General features: G+C 43.7%; 2 protein-coding genes across 2 annotated transcripts; both read left to right on the top strand.

The window, feature by feature from the left end:
• The first annotated feature begins 170 nt into the window (after positions 1-170).
• Positions 171-3,145, top strand: LOC128723604 (coiled-coil domain-containing protein 6). The gene is made up of 5 exons (XM_053817362.1): positions 171-559; positions 1,438-1,562; positions 1,678-1,768; positions 1,974-2,407; positions 2,488-3,145. Exons 2-5 carry the CDS (start codon positions 1,447-1,449, stop codon positions 3,143-3,145), a joined length of 1,299 nt encoding a protein of 432 aa, XP_053673337.1. The 5' UTR covers positions 171-559; positions 1,438-1,446.
• A 6,255-nt stretch (positions 3,146-9,400) lies between these two features.
• On the top strand, positions 9,401-15,656 carry LOC128725326 (ceramide phosphoethanolamine synthase-like). The gene is made up of 6 exons (XM_053819059.1): positions 9,401-10,046; positions 13,881-14,085; positions 14,205-14,345; positions 14,487-14,644; positions 14,738-14,904; positions 14,973-15,656. The coding sequence occupies exons 1-6, from the start codon at positions 9,401-9,403 to the stop codon at positions 15,600-15,602; spliced, it is 1,947 nt and encodes a 648-aa protein (XP_053675034.1). The 3' UTR covers positions 15,603-15,656.
• The last annotated feature ends 710 nt before the right edge of the window (positions 15,657-16,366 follow it).

The following is a 16,366-nucleotide window of genomic DNA, read 5'->3' as shown; positions in this document are numbered from 1 at the left end:
ATGTATATTTTCCAGTTCTAGTTTAAATAAATATAGTCTAACATACATTTGCTATAATGTAAATAAAATAAATACATTCTTGTCTAACCCGAGGATAGAAAACCGTCAAATGCAATTCCAAAATGGCTACACTTGCATTTGATTGTCAAAATATGGCTGTAAACCAAAGCGCTAGCTTGCACGTCGTGTAGTTAATACTGAAATTAATTCGCAAATAGTTTCGACGTAGACCAGCTCAGGAAAATAACGAAACAAGGACAGCTGGACCTTTCTCGCAGGTACCAATAAGTGTTCTAGAGATTGAGATTGAGGGCGCCGGAAGCCCGTAAGCTCCTGAGCTGTACGGTGTAGTTGGACGTCGCTGAAAAAGAAAAAGAAAAGAAGATAACGTACGGTTCCGAAAATATCGGCAAAATATCAAGAGCAGAAAGGAAAAGCGAAACTTGTGGCTTCTCTGTGAACCGAAGCTACGTTGGAGCAGTAAAAACTGTGGTGAAAATCGGTGGATCAAGGTTGTTCCGGAAGTTTGCACGGGTACAGTTCCTCAGCCAAATTGGATGTAAGTAGCAAGTAGAAGGGAAGTGTGTTTCGAAATACTTCATCACTTCACAGGTTCCGTATCATTGGTCAGCGTACCCTTCGGGTTTGGTTTGCATTTCCGCTTCCAGAATTCTAGGAACCAATCATACTAATTACTAACGATAGTTTTTGTGGTCGAATCTCAGTACTTTTCGCATAGTGACTTTTCGTGTCACCAGCAAGGCAGCACACGCGACCGTATTGACGAAGTTGGCGAAGGTTCAGTGTTGTCGGACTAAGCAGTGGTAAAGATAGATAGGATAAAGCAGCAGGCGGACGCAGGAGGGTGTGGCGGGTATGTGCGTGTGTGCAATTGTACGAGTGCATTAGACAAGGCAGGCACGGAGATCACAAACACTGCCTGAAACAATCGTACGGATCAAAAGCCGAACGATTCGGCTGTGATTGCGTTTTCTTCCCCGTAAGGGAAAGGGTCCAAGTTCGGCTGCTCATGGTCATTTGTTGCTGTGATTTCGACCAGCAGTTGGGGTAGTCGGTTCATCGGTTCGACTGTCAAGCCTCTTCATTTCTATGCTACTTTCCCATGTACTGCTGCATCACAAAAGTATGCCATGCCTTTGACTGCTGTCGTGTAAAAATTGAGCAAGAACAAGTGTACAATTGCTTAACAACTTATTTGGAAGTATACAACTTAAGCTGTTTATATTTATTAAAATTTGTCTGTCGTTTCGAGGCATCGTTATTTTTTTTAACCATCTGGTCCAGTTTTTTTGCAAGCCAAGGGTTATAGATAAAAATACAGAAGACAAATTCTTTTGACAATAATACCTCATTCTTGTTTTTTATGAAATGAATAGTACAAAGAATTTATCCTTGAAATCTTCTGTTCCGTTTTAGCCCAACAAAATGGATAGTCCGTGTGAGTCGGAGAGCTCACTAGACGGGGGAGCCATGCTGCCCCCGAGCCCCGTGTCACGGGAACAACTGCAAAAACGGATCGAAAGTCTCACGCAACAAAACAAGTAAGCACACTTTACGGAGCCTTTCTGTCTGTGGGTGGCCATATGTTTTAGTTGCCGGCGCCTGTTGGTCATCTGTTTGTTTCTATAACACGTTTTCGTCTTCAAATCTCTACAGGGTGCTTAAAGTAGAGCTAGAAACGTATAAAATTCGAGTTAAAGTCATCCAAGAGGAGAACCGTTCGCTACGCCAAGCATCAGTTATCATTGTAAGTAAACAAACCACCATGGCGTACGCAATATACTACGTCATAGTTAGAAAAAATAATACGGTAAATGGATGCGCAACGCTTTCGTTCGGGCCTTTGCATTGATTACTGCATCGCCCTGAGCATTGGTGTCAGTCCAGGGAAGGGGATGGTTTGTTATTTGTTGTTTGCATTCGCTTATCATACTTCTGCTCACCATCCACAGCAAGCGAAAGCTGAGCAGGAAGAGGAATACATCTCAAACACGCTGCTCAAGAAAATACAAGCTCTGAAGAAGGAGAAGGAAACGCTCGCGCACCACTACGAGCGCGAGGAAGAATGCCTCACCAATGATCTGTCGCGCAAGCTCGATCAGCTGCGACAGGAGAAGTGCAAACTCGAGCAAACCCTGGAGCAGGAACAAGAGTGTTTAGTTAACAAGCTGATGCGCAAAATTGAGAAACTAGAAGCGGAAACGTCTGCGAAGCAGAATCACCTCGAGCAGCTACGTCGCGAGATGGTAGAGCTGGAAAATACGCTCGAACAGGAGCAAGAAGCGCTGGTGAACAAGCTTTGGAAGCGTATGGATAAGCTGGAGGCGGAAAAGCGCTCCCTACAGATCAAGTTGGATCAACCGGTGTCCGATCCTACCAGTCCGAAGTAAGTTTTTATTGGTCATTCAATTGGTTTACCCAAAAACACCTGCCTCTCATCGTGCCTGATTGCTTTTCTGCTTCCAGAGAGATCAGCCACCATCGTAACGAAAATGGCAATGATACGGCATCGCAGCTGACGGCTCACATAACGAATCTACGCTCGGAAGTCGATCAACTGCGGAGCAATCTGGCGGCGGCCGAGAAGGAGAGCAAAGAAAAAACGCAACAGTTTGCGCACGAGGAAAAGTGCATACGTGAAGAAAATAAGCGGCTGCAGCGTAAACTACAGCAGGAAGTCGAACGGCGCGAAGCGCTGTCACGGCATCTGTCCGAGTCGGAGTCTTCGCTGGAGTTCGAAGACGAGCGACTGTTCAACGAGAACGTGTCCGTACTGGCAAGTCAACGTCCGATCAGCCCGGGAGGGTTGACCCGCTGTATAGCGTGTGGTCAGCTGGTGAGTCGGCGTGCAAGCGAGCGATTCATCAAACCTGCCATCCCAATCGGACTGAACACATCTGCACCGAACGTGCTGTCCTCGCACTCTTCCTCCGCCGGTGGGGGTGGCAGTTTGTTCCCGCTGCTTGGCGGGGGTGGCAGCACTGGTGGTGTTGGAACCGGATCGCTCAACAGTAGCATTGGCTCGTCCAACTCGAACAACACTAGTAGTAATATTTCGTTCACCGGTAATTCGTCCTTCGTTCAGCCGGCCAGTCCAATGGATACCTCGATGTGCAAGGATTAAGTGCGATTCGCTCACAGCGGTCGTTCTCCTCCTTGAGCGAATCCCAGGGAGCATGTGGTAAATACCGGAATAAGCTTGGCTTTTATTATGAAACAGCAGTTGCATTAACGTTGTCTATGATTCGAAAAATCACGCAGTGAGTCCTGTATTCCTTACAATATATTTGGGCAGTTAAAATCGCCAGGTCCTTGATATAAAAGCGAAACATAAGCTGCCTACACACTTAGAAGTTTTCCAAAGCGGATAAAGATCATTTAGCGTTACGGTTCCTCGTAGCAGTCGAAATAACGTTATGCAACGTAAATGCATAATCACGTTGCTTCGCTGTTTTGTGTCCATTTTTTTCCTTTTTTCTCCTTAGCTGCAGGTGGTAACTCTCCGGTATGATGGCAAGGAGAAACAATAGAAGTACTGAAACAAGATTTTGGATACTATTAGTAAATATTAAAACAAAACATTCGTCCCGCAGACGCTCGCAGCATAAAAGTGTTCCTCGTCGGCTTCTAAATTGCTTAAAGGTACCATTTTTTAGTCGGAGTATGGAGCGACCGATTCAGTTCTGACATTGGTTTTACGCATACTAGCAATGGAGAGCACGTAAGGTGATCCCGAATGCCGTGCGGAGTGATGCAGGATATTTGCAACTAGGTATAGTGTACCAAGTGTGAAGAGAGGGTGGTTTATCTTATGAACGACCAGAAGGGAACTGAGAACGGACAGTTTGGTTGTTTAGGTGATGATACAAGAAATATACTGCCCGAAGAGAGCGAGCTGCACCGGTTTCTTCCAAACCGATGCTTCTTTTTGACGTGATAGTAGTGGAATTGTGTTAAGAAAATCGTTCTGTTATAAGATGTCATAATACGATAATGGATAATCGGATGTTTCGCCTAAGGTGTAGTTTGCACATGTTCGAGTAGGGCGCAGTCGAATTATGCGAGAAGAAACATTAACGAATTTGAAAGTTCGAAACATGTGTTGTGTAGTATTTGGGGAAAAACTACAAAAAAGAATTATCGTAACGTAACGCAAAAGTACTTACACTAGTGAAAAGAAAGAAGAAATGATGCAGAGTCACGTTTGCAAAACATAGAACAGCTACATTTCATGTCACATCCTATACATCTTTTCGATTCGTTTTTTTTTGTTTCAATATTTTCGATTTCCGTAGAAGATTTCGCTTTATTTCGGCGAAAAAAATAATTTCGAAGAACCATAGGTTTTGGTTTTTTGCTACTATAAATTCTGAAAGCGGTGTTTAAGATTGATGAAGAAAGCGCCTGATTTCAGAGTTGAAATTTCAAGCATCGACCATGCCAATTCAAAACGATGCTTGAAACATCTAACATCTTTGAATCTATCATTGCTAGCACGAAATTGCTATCAAAAAGCGTTACATGTGCTGCCTATATTCACAGATTGGCATATTTTGTTCCCTGACAGTCACAATTGCTCGTATCCATTGCATATTATTTTTTTACCTTTTCAATATCTTATCGGAAATGTTATATTCTACACACAAACGTGAGATAAGAAACGTGGAAAGACGTTTAAAATTAATCATCGAAATGCACATAGTCCAGCAGAACAAACTAGAAACGTGTGAAATAGAAGTACTTGGTTCAAAGTGATCACAACCATTCAGAGCTAGATGTTTAATGCAAAATAACTCTCAAACTACTCATAACTCAAAGCCAGATTTCATTCAGGACACGCGAAATAGATGCAAAAAGATCCGTTCATAACTGATAACATAAAATATTACTTAATAATGATACGAGAAAAAAATCAAACGCCCGATATAAAAACATGTCTGCAAATTAACGATTCTATCGAACATCCTGTGTAGTTTGAGGAATTATGCTTAACTTAAATGAAAGAGAAGCATTAAAACACGGCATCTATTATGCACAAGAAAAGCTCATCCCATCTTCTTCTCTCATCAAATGTTGTTGCAGCTGTTACGTTAGTGTTTTGTAGTATAGATAATCCTAACGGAAAAGAAAATACAGACATTTTTCTTAATGTAAATCTATGATGACTGCAAAATTTATGCAAGGAAGTGTATTTGACATAACATAGAAGGCAAAGAAAAAAAAGGCACTTAAGAAGCATATGCCGAGGGCAAAAAGAAAAGTTTAATAGAACATGAATCGTGGGTGTAGCGAAATGCAAATGATGGCAAAGTGACGTGTTTAAATGAAAAGACCTATTACGAATACTAGAATAACATACAACACTATTTACAAATAACTATGAGCAAATCATGTTTAGTAATTCGTTTCAACTGATTTTTTGTTATCTTGAGCGCAACCCTCTCGGATACCAAGGGTGCTCTCTTCGTACGTTGCTCAAGCAAACGATAAATATGTTTTTTTTTGCATCATTATTAGTTTGACTTGCTTAGAAAACGAGTATGCCTATGTTAGTCATTTGTACTAATCGTTGTTGAATCTATTTCCATTGCCTTATTAAAGTAAAGTTATTTTGCTTATCACGTGTGCAGCTGCTTGCATCCAAATCGCCGAAACACGTGAGGAATGCAGCTGCTAGAAGCGAGAATACACCTGGAACTGGACAAAGTCATGTGTAGTTCAAATGAAGCAAATCCATTTTCATCGTAATTTAGTATATCCTGAGGGAGCGTACACTGTGTTCGGCATTCTTTTGGCCATAAATGTGATTCTTGTATGAAAAATTACTAAATTTAATATTAAAATTATTTGTACTAAGGAAACATGAAGCATGCACGCACTGAAGGGGGTGCTCTTTGTTCGGAAACATTATTTAAACAGAAGGCAAGCGAAATGAATTAAATTGATAAAGTCCATATGAAGTGAAACGTCAGGTAGGTTGCATTCTTTCGATGCTTCCTACTGAGCAAACGTGATAGATGATGGTACGGAACGCGTTTCGATGCTCGATGGTTTTATGCACGTCGGACTTATGGTGTTAGCCTTTATGCGAATGTACGATCCGATCTGGTAGCTGGCAGGATTTGTGTTTGATTTCGTAACACGACAACTTTATATGCAGCGCAGGGAATGTAATGGAAGAATTTCTACAATATCTTAGATAACAGCTTACTGTGTAATCATTCTTATCTTTATTCTATTTTATCATTATTACATTATTATATGTATTGCTTTATTATTTTCCAAAATGCAAGACGAAGAAAAATAAATAATGGTCATAAACGAAGTGCTAAGTGGAGAATGTGTTTATTGCTACTTGTACTCACGAGCGTGATAGTGAGTGAAACTCGTCCCCTTCTTTTGGTGCCTTGTTACAGGTGGGATGCATCTCCTGTAATCAATGCCCATTTCTGGCAGGCTATCTTCCTCATGATCCAGTTGCATCGGGCATACTACGCCTCATGCTGCATAAATTTTTCCTGATTATCCGTTCGGTTAAGAGTATTTGGTCCACCTGTAAATCGATCCGCAATAATACCGATCTTTCATCCGTCGACGGTCATGATCGGGTCCTAGTAGCGAAAGTCGTTTACGTTATGTATATCTTCCCTCTTTTATAGACTCTGCTAATCAGGAGGGCGCCTCTATCTCGATAAGATCATCCGTCAAACGGATACCCACGGTTCGTATCACACCTTCTAGGGCTATGATGAACAATAAACAGAATTGTTGCCGGAGTTCTTGAATCAATTTCTGGGAGTCCTAGATTCCTTGTGTCCCTCAACAACCATGTGTGGTTCGGAATCGATGTCTGCTGCAGTTTTCGGAACAGAATCTTGTAGCCGGAACTTGTTGTTATGAACTGTGTTGACTCGGAAGTAAGCACAACTTAATACAAACGAAACGAAGAAAAATAGATTTACCGAACTGAAACTAACATGCCAGGCCTCTGCAACGAGGTGGTCTATTGCTATGCACTAGTATTTATGAAGATATACCAAGTTTATCAACCAAAATGTGTGGTAAAACTCGCAAATTACCATCGCAGAAGACACCAAAAATGACGTTTTAACCGGGATCTGTAAGGTGCATTTATGGTCCCGGTATTTACATATGCCTTTGTCCAATGTTAACGAAACCCTTCCTCGTGATCGAAAGGATAATTTTCAATAGGACTCTTGGCCTCGCAAGCATACAAGGATAATGGAGGACCTATTATAATGACCTCATTGTTACGCATCGTATTAGCATTGCAAGACTCTAGTAAACAACATTGCATTGCATTAATCTATTTGTAGAACAACATCGTATGATCCAGTCCGTAAAACTCTTTTAGATCGTTCACAGGAACAGAAAAGGCTTGGTAGAACCAAATTGAATCCGGCAAAAGGTAGGAAATGATGATTAGAAGATGAGGAAGCTACAAAAAGGCAAAATTCATCATGGAAGCACTGGGGGTTCGGATAACAACTGAAAATGATCTTCGCAAGAGTTTTGTACTATGTAATTGTAAAGGGTATTTGTCCTTTTGTAATCATCCAAAACATCTCCTATTTTGAGCCAGCCCTGATTATGGTACTGGCAGCCAACTGGTTATGCTACATCCTGTGAAAACCCAAACAACATGTTGTCGCGATTACCATGACTAAAGCTATACAAAGCATGTATATTTCTAGGAGCTGTTTAAACATTTACAGCAATATGTTATCCGCTGAGACACTCAGCAATATATTAGCCGCTGACTATTCAGTGTTGGCCAAATTCTCTTCAAATACGGCAATTCTTAAATAAATAACAATAACAAATTCTCTTGAATGCGATCGAAAGAAGGATATTTGGCTTTGCATGTACGGAAGGATAGTAAAGACGACGAGCTCTTAGAGTTAATTGTTGTACGGTAAGTTAGCCTTGCCAGATTTTGATGGACAATTCATTTCATTGAAATAGCACCAGAAAAGCTAGCACATTTGGTCCTTGGACAGAACATAATAAAACGGTCGAAAATGAGATGGGGAAACGGTGTTAATATACCCGCCAAAAACTCGGATTAGTGGGAGTTTAAGGGGTCTCCTGCAGCAGGATAAGGCCGTTAAATGGTGGTTTCACCAGCAAAGGAAGTAAATGAAACGTAAAGAAGTAAAAGGACATCGTGCTGTGTTTTCATAACGGCCACGTGTTTAATGATTCATGTTTTTCATTAAGCTCTGAAGTGGCGAACTGTTAGTCATATATCGTTTGACGTTTCGATTTGTTATGACATTTCACCAGTTGTGTTGCGTCTCAATGATGTTCGCTGATACAGTTATGCACAAAGCTCTCGCAGTTGACTGCTGGGCTGAAAGATCCTATAACAAATGATATATGCCAATTAATTTAAATGATGATGAAGATGAAAGCTATTAATACGACAAAGAATAAGCTGTGAATGTGTTTCAGATAAGGTGAATTGCTTCCATACAAAGAGAAAGAAAATTTGACATTCAAAAATGAATGTTATTGTGCTATGCGCTATGTGCTGTTTTTGTGTCTGCTACTGTATTTGGGTAAAGTATGTTGGAAATTGCACTGTAAAGCGCATTATACTTGAGTTTTCTGCACGGTATGGATTGCCATTGTCTTAAGCTACTAATAAACGCGATGTAGCAGGCAATACAATAGTCCTCGTTTTTCTGTGAAGTGAAATAGCGTTACGTTACTTCCCTTAAGCCATCTTGCTGCAACTGTGTTGTGTTGTGATTGTACTGAATAGGACGTATTTGCATTTGATAAAACTCTTCCACCGATTACTATCCCGCTGGCATTCCTGGCCTATTTTGCATATGCGCCTTGCTGTGTGTGTGTATTGTTATTTCCGTCACCGTCCTCGTCCACCGCTGTCCTTGAGCCGTAGCTGTACTAGAAAACATTAGCCGATTGTGGTCCTGATAGCGTGCGAGAGTGTAGGCCCGTTTTCCTGCAGATGCACAACGTGATTGCGGAGATTCCGCAGCCAGGAGGGCACATTCGCGGATGGATGCTGCACGCGTAAGAGCACGGCATTAGGCGAAGAAAATTGTGCAACGTCGAAAACTGTGCCGTGGCGCTCGATTGCTTTGATGAGTTCCGTTTTCAAGGCAAGTGGTACGATCGTGGTAGCGCTTCCAATAGGGATTTTCGGGCATCCCCCCCCCCCCCCCTTCTCCTCAATCACTACAACCCCTGCCCGGATACGCACCGTGAATGAGCCGTGTGTAGAAAAGTGAAATTAACCTACTTCCCCCCTACTCGCGTTTGCTCGAAAGGTTTACGAAGCATAAAAGCGCGTGAGTGTGTGAACGGTGAGTCGCGTGCGGTCGCTTCGATGTCATCGCAAAAATATGCGTACGAGCTCGGGCATCTACTGAAGAATATTAATGCAAGCAGCATACCACCGGCCACCAGCAGCGGCATGCCGGAACAACATAACCACCCCAGCGTGCTGGGCTGGACGTGCGAAACCGTGAGCGATTGGGCGCGCAAGGAAGGCCTATCGCGGCGCATCATCGAGTGGATTGCCCGCGAGGACATCGACGGACGGTGTCTCCTTGCGATTACGGAGCAGGATGTGCACGATCTACCGCAGCACTGCGCCTCGAAGCTGCGCTTCGGCGATATCAAGCGGTTCTGGTTCGCCACGCGGCTTTTGCAGCGTCAGCACCATCTCGCCACGTCCGGTTCGTTTGGATTGCCTGGCCTGTGGAACGGCGAGTATGGATTGAGTGCCAGCGATATCCTACCACCTGCACATCAAGCGGCGGGTGTTGGGGCAGCACATCATCCTGGGCCAGGCAATCTGCATCATCATCACCACCACCATCACAATGCATCGCTCTTGTCGAGCATGGGAACGAGCTACGGATCGGTCGGTTACAGCTACAGCGACCTCGAGCGCATCTCTCCGCCAATGTCCATCGACGGGTGTGCCACGTGCATACAACCTGAGTTTTTTAAAACGATGATAAGTTTGGGTAAGTAAGCGGTGAAGCGGTCCGAAAACTGCTACCGGGAAAACAGGGAAATTATTTCTCCCCACCCACATGTGCGGCAACGCCCGACCGGTTCACGGTTGGTCGATATTAAATCCAATTGAACCCGTTTGCAATGCATATGGTGCAATGCGTGCAGTTCCCTTGGCAGAAGAAAACACGCAAGAACAAGCTTAATTGGAAGTGCAGTAGTACGCCCTTCTCCGACTTCCTTTTTGTTGCTCAATTTCACGCCCTCACGGTATCGAACGGCTTTATTCAATTTGACTTGTTAATGTTTGTTCTCCGGCACATCACGCGTGTACCGGGTGTGATGGAAAAGCAATATGCTCTACATGAAACGCCTGCATTTGTGGCTTCGTGGGGAGCAATGATTCTAACTGCAACCTGCAAAAGCAGCCCCCCCGTCTAAATCGAGCTCCCAGCTATACGCCACGAGCCAGAAGAGTCCATTGTCGGTGGATCAATTGGAGTTTTAATTTAATATCCTCCCTGGAAATTGAGCGATAATCTCGCCCGAACGGTTGTGTCTATTTATTCTTCCGCTTGGGGATTTCCTGTTTCCCTAGACCTGCAGCGAAAATAGACCGATGCCTATGAAACACACCACCAATCGTGGTGCCCTGCCCTTCAAGGGAATTTAAGGGTGGTTTTTGGTATTTTTGTCCGCTTGTTCTATTTCGAGAACAGAATATCGATGTAAAATGGCTAATCGCATCATTTGTCAAAAAACGGGCTTTCAAGGTTTAACACCGATGTTGGGTGAAGCGACTTGAGATTTCGATTTAGCTAATGGGCTAGAGGGCGTGTTGGTACAGGCATATGGGCGATAAGGGAAGCCTATCGGTTGGAAAGTGAGTCTCCTATGATATCCTGGTTGTCCCTAATTGGCGCTGAAATCCGTATCAGAAAGCTTATCTTCAAACACCTGCCACCAAGCTCGGCTGGTAAGTGTTCCCATGGAAATGGATTTCGGTTTGTTTAAAAAACCGCACACAAATATTCACCGACACACACGCTCACCCGCAGTTTATAAAGTCTGCTGGTAGCGGAAGGTAATAAAAAAGAAGAAGCTTGAAGCAAAAATGGCCTTCTTGGACGTTATTTGATCGAAATGCAATCGATACCACCGAGCGCACAAAAGCAAGCACGTTGACCTGGCTGGGTGCTGAAATGGTTGATTTTTTGTTCGCCTCGGTGTTGCTGAGTTGATAAAAAATGTACATTTTATTGATTTTTGATTGCACGCGTAAGTGGAGGGTCGCCTTTATTAAGTCGTCTTTGATACGGTGAAAATCGCATTAAAAACTGGCCAACTTATTAAGCATGTATCATTTGATTAGCCGTGTTTTAGAATTGCTTAAAAAAGCCATACTTCTCGGTGAGAATCGATCGGTTGATGAGACTTAGCCAGCCGTGCATTGACGTCAACCGAAATCGGTGCTGTCTCAAATTTAAACACCCCAGGAATGCTGATAGTGCTTCTAATTACAGGCGGGATTACTTGCATTCAATTAGATTAGCTACGCGTGAGGCAATAATCGAGAGGAGCAGATAATTACCTTGGGTTTGTGACGCAAAAATAGCTTAGCGTGCGCCGGGATGTAATTAATTATCCTGGCACAAAAAAAAATGCTGTCCATTGCCATTTCGTGGATCTTTTCTTTTTGCACAACCATTGTATGGAAAGGATGTCGCCACTCCTCGCAGTCACCTGACGTTACCTTGAACATTACTTTCATTGTTTGGTAGCATTAAAAAAGCCCGTCTGGACAACAAGGGTCGCGCTACTGACGTATCACCCTCCTACTGGCTGCATGAATGCGCTTTTACTAATCGATGCACGTATTCTATGATGGCCATAATGTGTCGCCTTCTATCGACAGTAGATCGCGCCAGACATGTATGTGTGAAACGAAATATGCGGCATAATCCGATCATCCTCACATCGCGCGATCGTGACGACCTTAATTCGATTTTCAAAGGTCCTCGCGCGCCCATCTTGGTGGTGCTGCGTGAGTGAGTTAATTTTATTTACTTTTCGATACCATCCAAACTGCAAGCCCAGCCCAATCCACTGCGTGAAGCCGTTGGTAAACGTTTTTCCTGCCCTTGCATTGTCATATTTCTGCTGCTTCTTGTGTTTTTTTTTCTGTTACAAACAAAACACCAAAACAATCTTTATTGCGGCGGTGCTGACGCCACAGCCAATCGATGTTTATCAGGCAGATTGTGTCGGACGAACGCGCGCTATACGGGGCAGATTTCGCGGCACCAGAACCGAATGACGATTGTTGACAAACTCGGCCGAGGGCGAGGAAACTTTTCTTGTAAACAAACACCACCCAATCCTTATCCGTTGGGGGTATCGGGAGCAGACGGGCTTGCCTGTGGCGCATTACATCCGTCGGGCTTCATGCGAGGACTTCGTGAACACAGATTCAGCAGGAATCAGGTTTTAGAACACTCAAAGAAGAGCGTCACTTCACCGGCTACTAATACGTCAGTGGTGTGAGTTCTCGGCGATCTCGCCTGGGGTTTTTCTAACACACGATCAAAGTCCACGAGAGAATGCATGAATGCGCTGCTCTGTGCTTTGTTCGTGCTTGCCGTTTGTCCCCTGGCCGTTTGTTGCCAGCCGCCGGGATGACTAAGAGCCTTAAGTGGATGGCGGAAGAAAGCATGGTTGACGATAAGATAGAGATTGGGGTTCGTTAGCAAGCATGCACGAATGAAACGCGGCGGTCTCTTGTCACTTGGAACTTGTGCCGGTTGGCGCGAAACACCTCGCTGAACATGTGCGTTTCCGATTATTCACGCGTCAGCATTGGTCGTCGTGGTCATGGTTTCGTCGGGAGATTCCTATCGCGATGAAGGTACTGGATGAAGATTAGTTTGCCTTTGTGGGCATGAACCTACCATTGACTAACACACGGTCACCAGCTTTTTATCTCCGTGCTGATAATGTATTGTAGATAACTTTTTATGAGGGAAATGAGTAAATGTGTAATAGATTTTACATGTGCGAATGGCAGCATAATTTGGATTTTATTTTGCAAATGACAGAAAAGATGCAGACGGTGAAATAAATTGCTTCACTTTATGGGTAAAGTTGTTTGTCATTGTATATCCTTGATTCTAGGAAGGCCAATTTAATGGTATTTTCAGTCTTATAAAAGTTATAATTTCCCAGAATGCGCATCATTTAAAGTTCCGCTGTCTGGCATCAAAAAATAAACTCCATAAAGGCATAAGCGATTAAGCAAATGCATCATGCATTCTCGGAAGAACAAACAAGTGTAATCCCTTCGAAGATAAATGCCCCAGATGAAGTGCTAATAGCTAGCAAAAGTAAGATGATGTTTTTCATCCATGTACGTGGGCTCCATTTCAAAGCTAAGCATTCAGGCTTATTTTTATTGTGGAAGACTTTGCACATTGCATAAGCTTCGTAAGGAGATTGGAGCCGGTATAACCATATACGTTGTGTAAAGCGCGACTTCACAGCAATCTCTCGCACGTACGATGTAAGCAAGAGAAGAAAAACATGCCCCGGCGAACATATTGCCGGGCCCCTTGGTGCGATGATTCAACCGAGCCTCGACCGCACCAACATACTCGTGCAATAATTACTCTTACCCAGGCGCTTGTCTTTGGGCCACTTTCACCTGCACCGGACACGGGCAGGGCGAGATCCATCCGTCTCTTGAGTGCTGCGCACATTTTGCGGAGGTTGTGACCCACTTTAGTCCTGTTGCTAATGTCTCGCGTTAATTCGTTTTTCCTACGTCCATCATTCCCCATTGCTCCCTGTAGGATACGCCTTTCTGGTCACCTGGATCACCGCGTTTGTGATGGTGGTGGTACACGAACGCGTGCCGGACATGAAGAAGTACCCACCCTTACCGGATATCTTCCTGGACAACGTACCCCACATACCGTGGGCTTTCCACATGTGCGAGGTTACCGGTACCATTTTGTTCTGCATATGGGTGTGCGTCCTGGTGGTACACAAGCACCGGTAGGTTGAGCTTTTTGAAAAGTTTCCCGTGGACCCACGAGGTCCTCCCGTTTTTCCATCCTTAGACAAACAGCCAGTGTATTGACATGGGACGTGTTCATTCTTTTCCTCCCACCCAGGATGGTGTTGCTGCGACGGTTCTTTGCACTGGCTGGAACCGTGTTCTTGCTGCGCTGTGTAACGATGCTGATTACGTCCCTGAGCGTTCCGGGAACCCATCTGGAATGTACACCGCATGATCACAAGTTTGACGATAGCAAGTGAGTAGCGTGATGATGATGATTAGGACATAGAATATGCTTTTGCTAAGTGACGTATTTTATTTCGAAAAAGAATACATCTTCGCCTTGAATCAGGGAAAAGTTGTACATGATCAATGAATTTCTTTTTATTTTACACAGCGTACGCTTATCGGAAATGATCTACCTTCGAATCAGTCGTGCCTATACAATTTGGAGTGGGCTTGGCATGTCCATACAGGGCGTCCGGACGTGCGGGGATTACATGTTTAGTGGCCACACGGTCGCGTTGACATTGCTCAACTTCTTCATTACCGAATGTACGTATGAGTTGACGTCATCGACCTGCTAGACTGGGTTTCATGCTGAGGGTGCGTTCTAATTCTCGTTTTTGTTTTTTCCCCCGCCAACAGATACGCCTCGGAATCTATACTTCCTGCATACGCTTACCTGGCTGTTGAATATGTTCGGTATATTTTTCATTCTGGCCGCCCACGAGCATTACTCAATCGATGTGTTCGTTGCTTTCTACATAACTTCGAGATTATTTTTATACTACCATACGTTAGCTAACAACCAGGTACGGAGGAAGAAAATGCTTTCCAGCTTGGACGTTTTTGTTTTAACATATATCGTTTGTCCTTTCAGGCACTGATGTCGCACGATTCCAACCGCACACGCATATGGTTTCCCATGTTTAGCTACTTCGAAAGCTCGGTCGATGGCATCATTCCAAACGAATACGACACGGTGTATGGCGTGCTGTACAAGGCGTTCGGTTTTGTGCTCTACGTAAAGGATGTATGCATGCTGACGGCACGCCGCTTCTGGATTACCAATATCGATGGGCCAGCAGGTGTGTTGAAGACAAAGTCGCTACTGCAACATCTGCAGACCAAACAATGCCAAGAGCAACAGGCCACCGGTAACAAGGAGGACACCACCTCAACCAAAGCGAAAAATGGCATCGAGGAAGATTCAGACGAGCAGCAGCAATCAAACACCCGAAAGCTTTTGCTTTCGAGCAACATCGAACATAACCCGATCCCCTTTGCTAGTCCCGCCAGCAATATCAACGCTAATTACGACGTCGCTAGTCTGAAGCGAAAGTCCTTTGGCAACAATAACGGCAACGCGGGTTCCCTTCCAAAAAGCGCCAATGATTCTCCAAAGATGAATATTATTAACAACAACAACAACAACAACCATCTTCCTCCCGGCAGTGTTGGGAACGACGAAGTGAGTGGACCAAAGGATAATGCCAAGAAGGAACTGTAATAAGGTGCTTCTGCTACGAGAACTGAACGCTGTTGTTTTAATGAGTGCAGCTGGAACGACTTTTTCTACAAACTAGCGTAGATGAAGGTTCAGGAATAGAGGCTCGGAGAACCTAGAAGTGGAACTGTGTACTTCTCCAGTTGCAATTAATTTAATTTAATTTAGTTTTATTACTCTTATCATTTGCGGCGAAAAGTCCAGCGTCACTCAGTGTTGTGTAAATCTTTATTCACTAGTATATCTGCAAGAATGTGGTTAATGTATCGTGAGGCAAAGGCAGGCACAATTTTTGTGATGTGTCCTTGGAATGGTTGCAGAACTTTGTGATATTGTTTTAGAAGTAAAACTCTCAGTCGTTGCCGTTGAGTGGAAATTTCATCCGTTTGTTCCATGGAAAACGTTTTTACTCATCATTTATTGTTCACCGGCGTTCGTTATAACCTCATGTTAGTTATCCTCATTTTGAATGTCGATTTATTTATTGTCATTCCTCAGCGTCCTGACGCGTGTTGGTTTAAGTATCAGTGGTTTATTGCAAAAGTATTACTACGAGTTTGCGTTACTCGGGTAGTGTACACAACAGCAACAGAAAGGCATAAACTGCATGTAAACTGCAAATACACAAATATACGTTAACAATTGTTACAGTCAAAAGTTTCCAAGTTCAACATAAGGATGCTGAACGATAGTTGGGAGATAAACCGTGGTAACACTAGTCGAGAAAGACTTACGACACGAATAGACGTATTATGTTACGAAGAATA

This window comes from Anopheles nili, chromosome 3, assembly GCF_943737925.1.
Source record: "Anopheles nili chromosome 3, idAnoNiliSN_F5_01, whole genome shotgun sequence".
In the NCBI taxonomy this organism is placed as follows: Eukaryota; Metazoa; Arthropoda; class Insecta; order Diptera; family Culicidae; genus Anopheles; species Anopheles nili.
The sequence above is the reverse complement of the archived record's forward strand: the minus strand, read 5'-3'. Positions and strand labels throughout refer to the sequence as shown.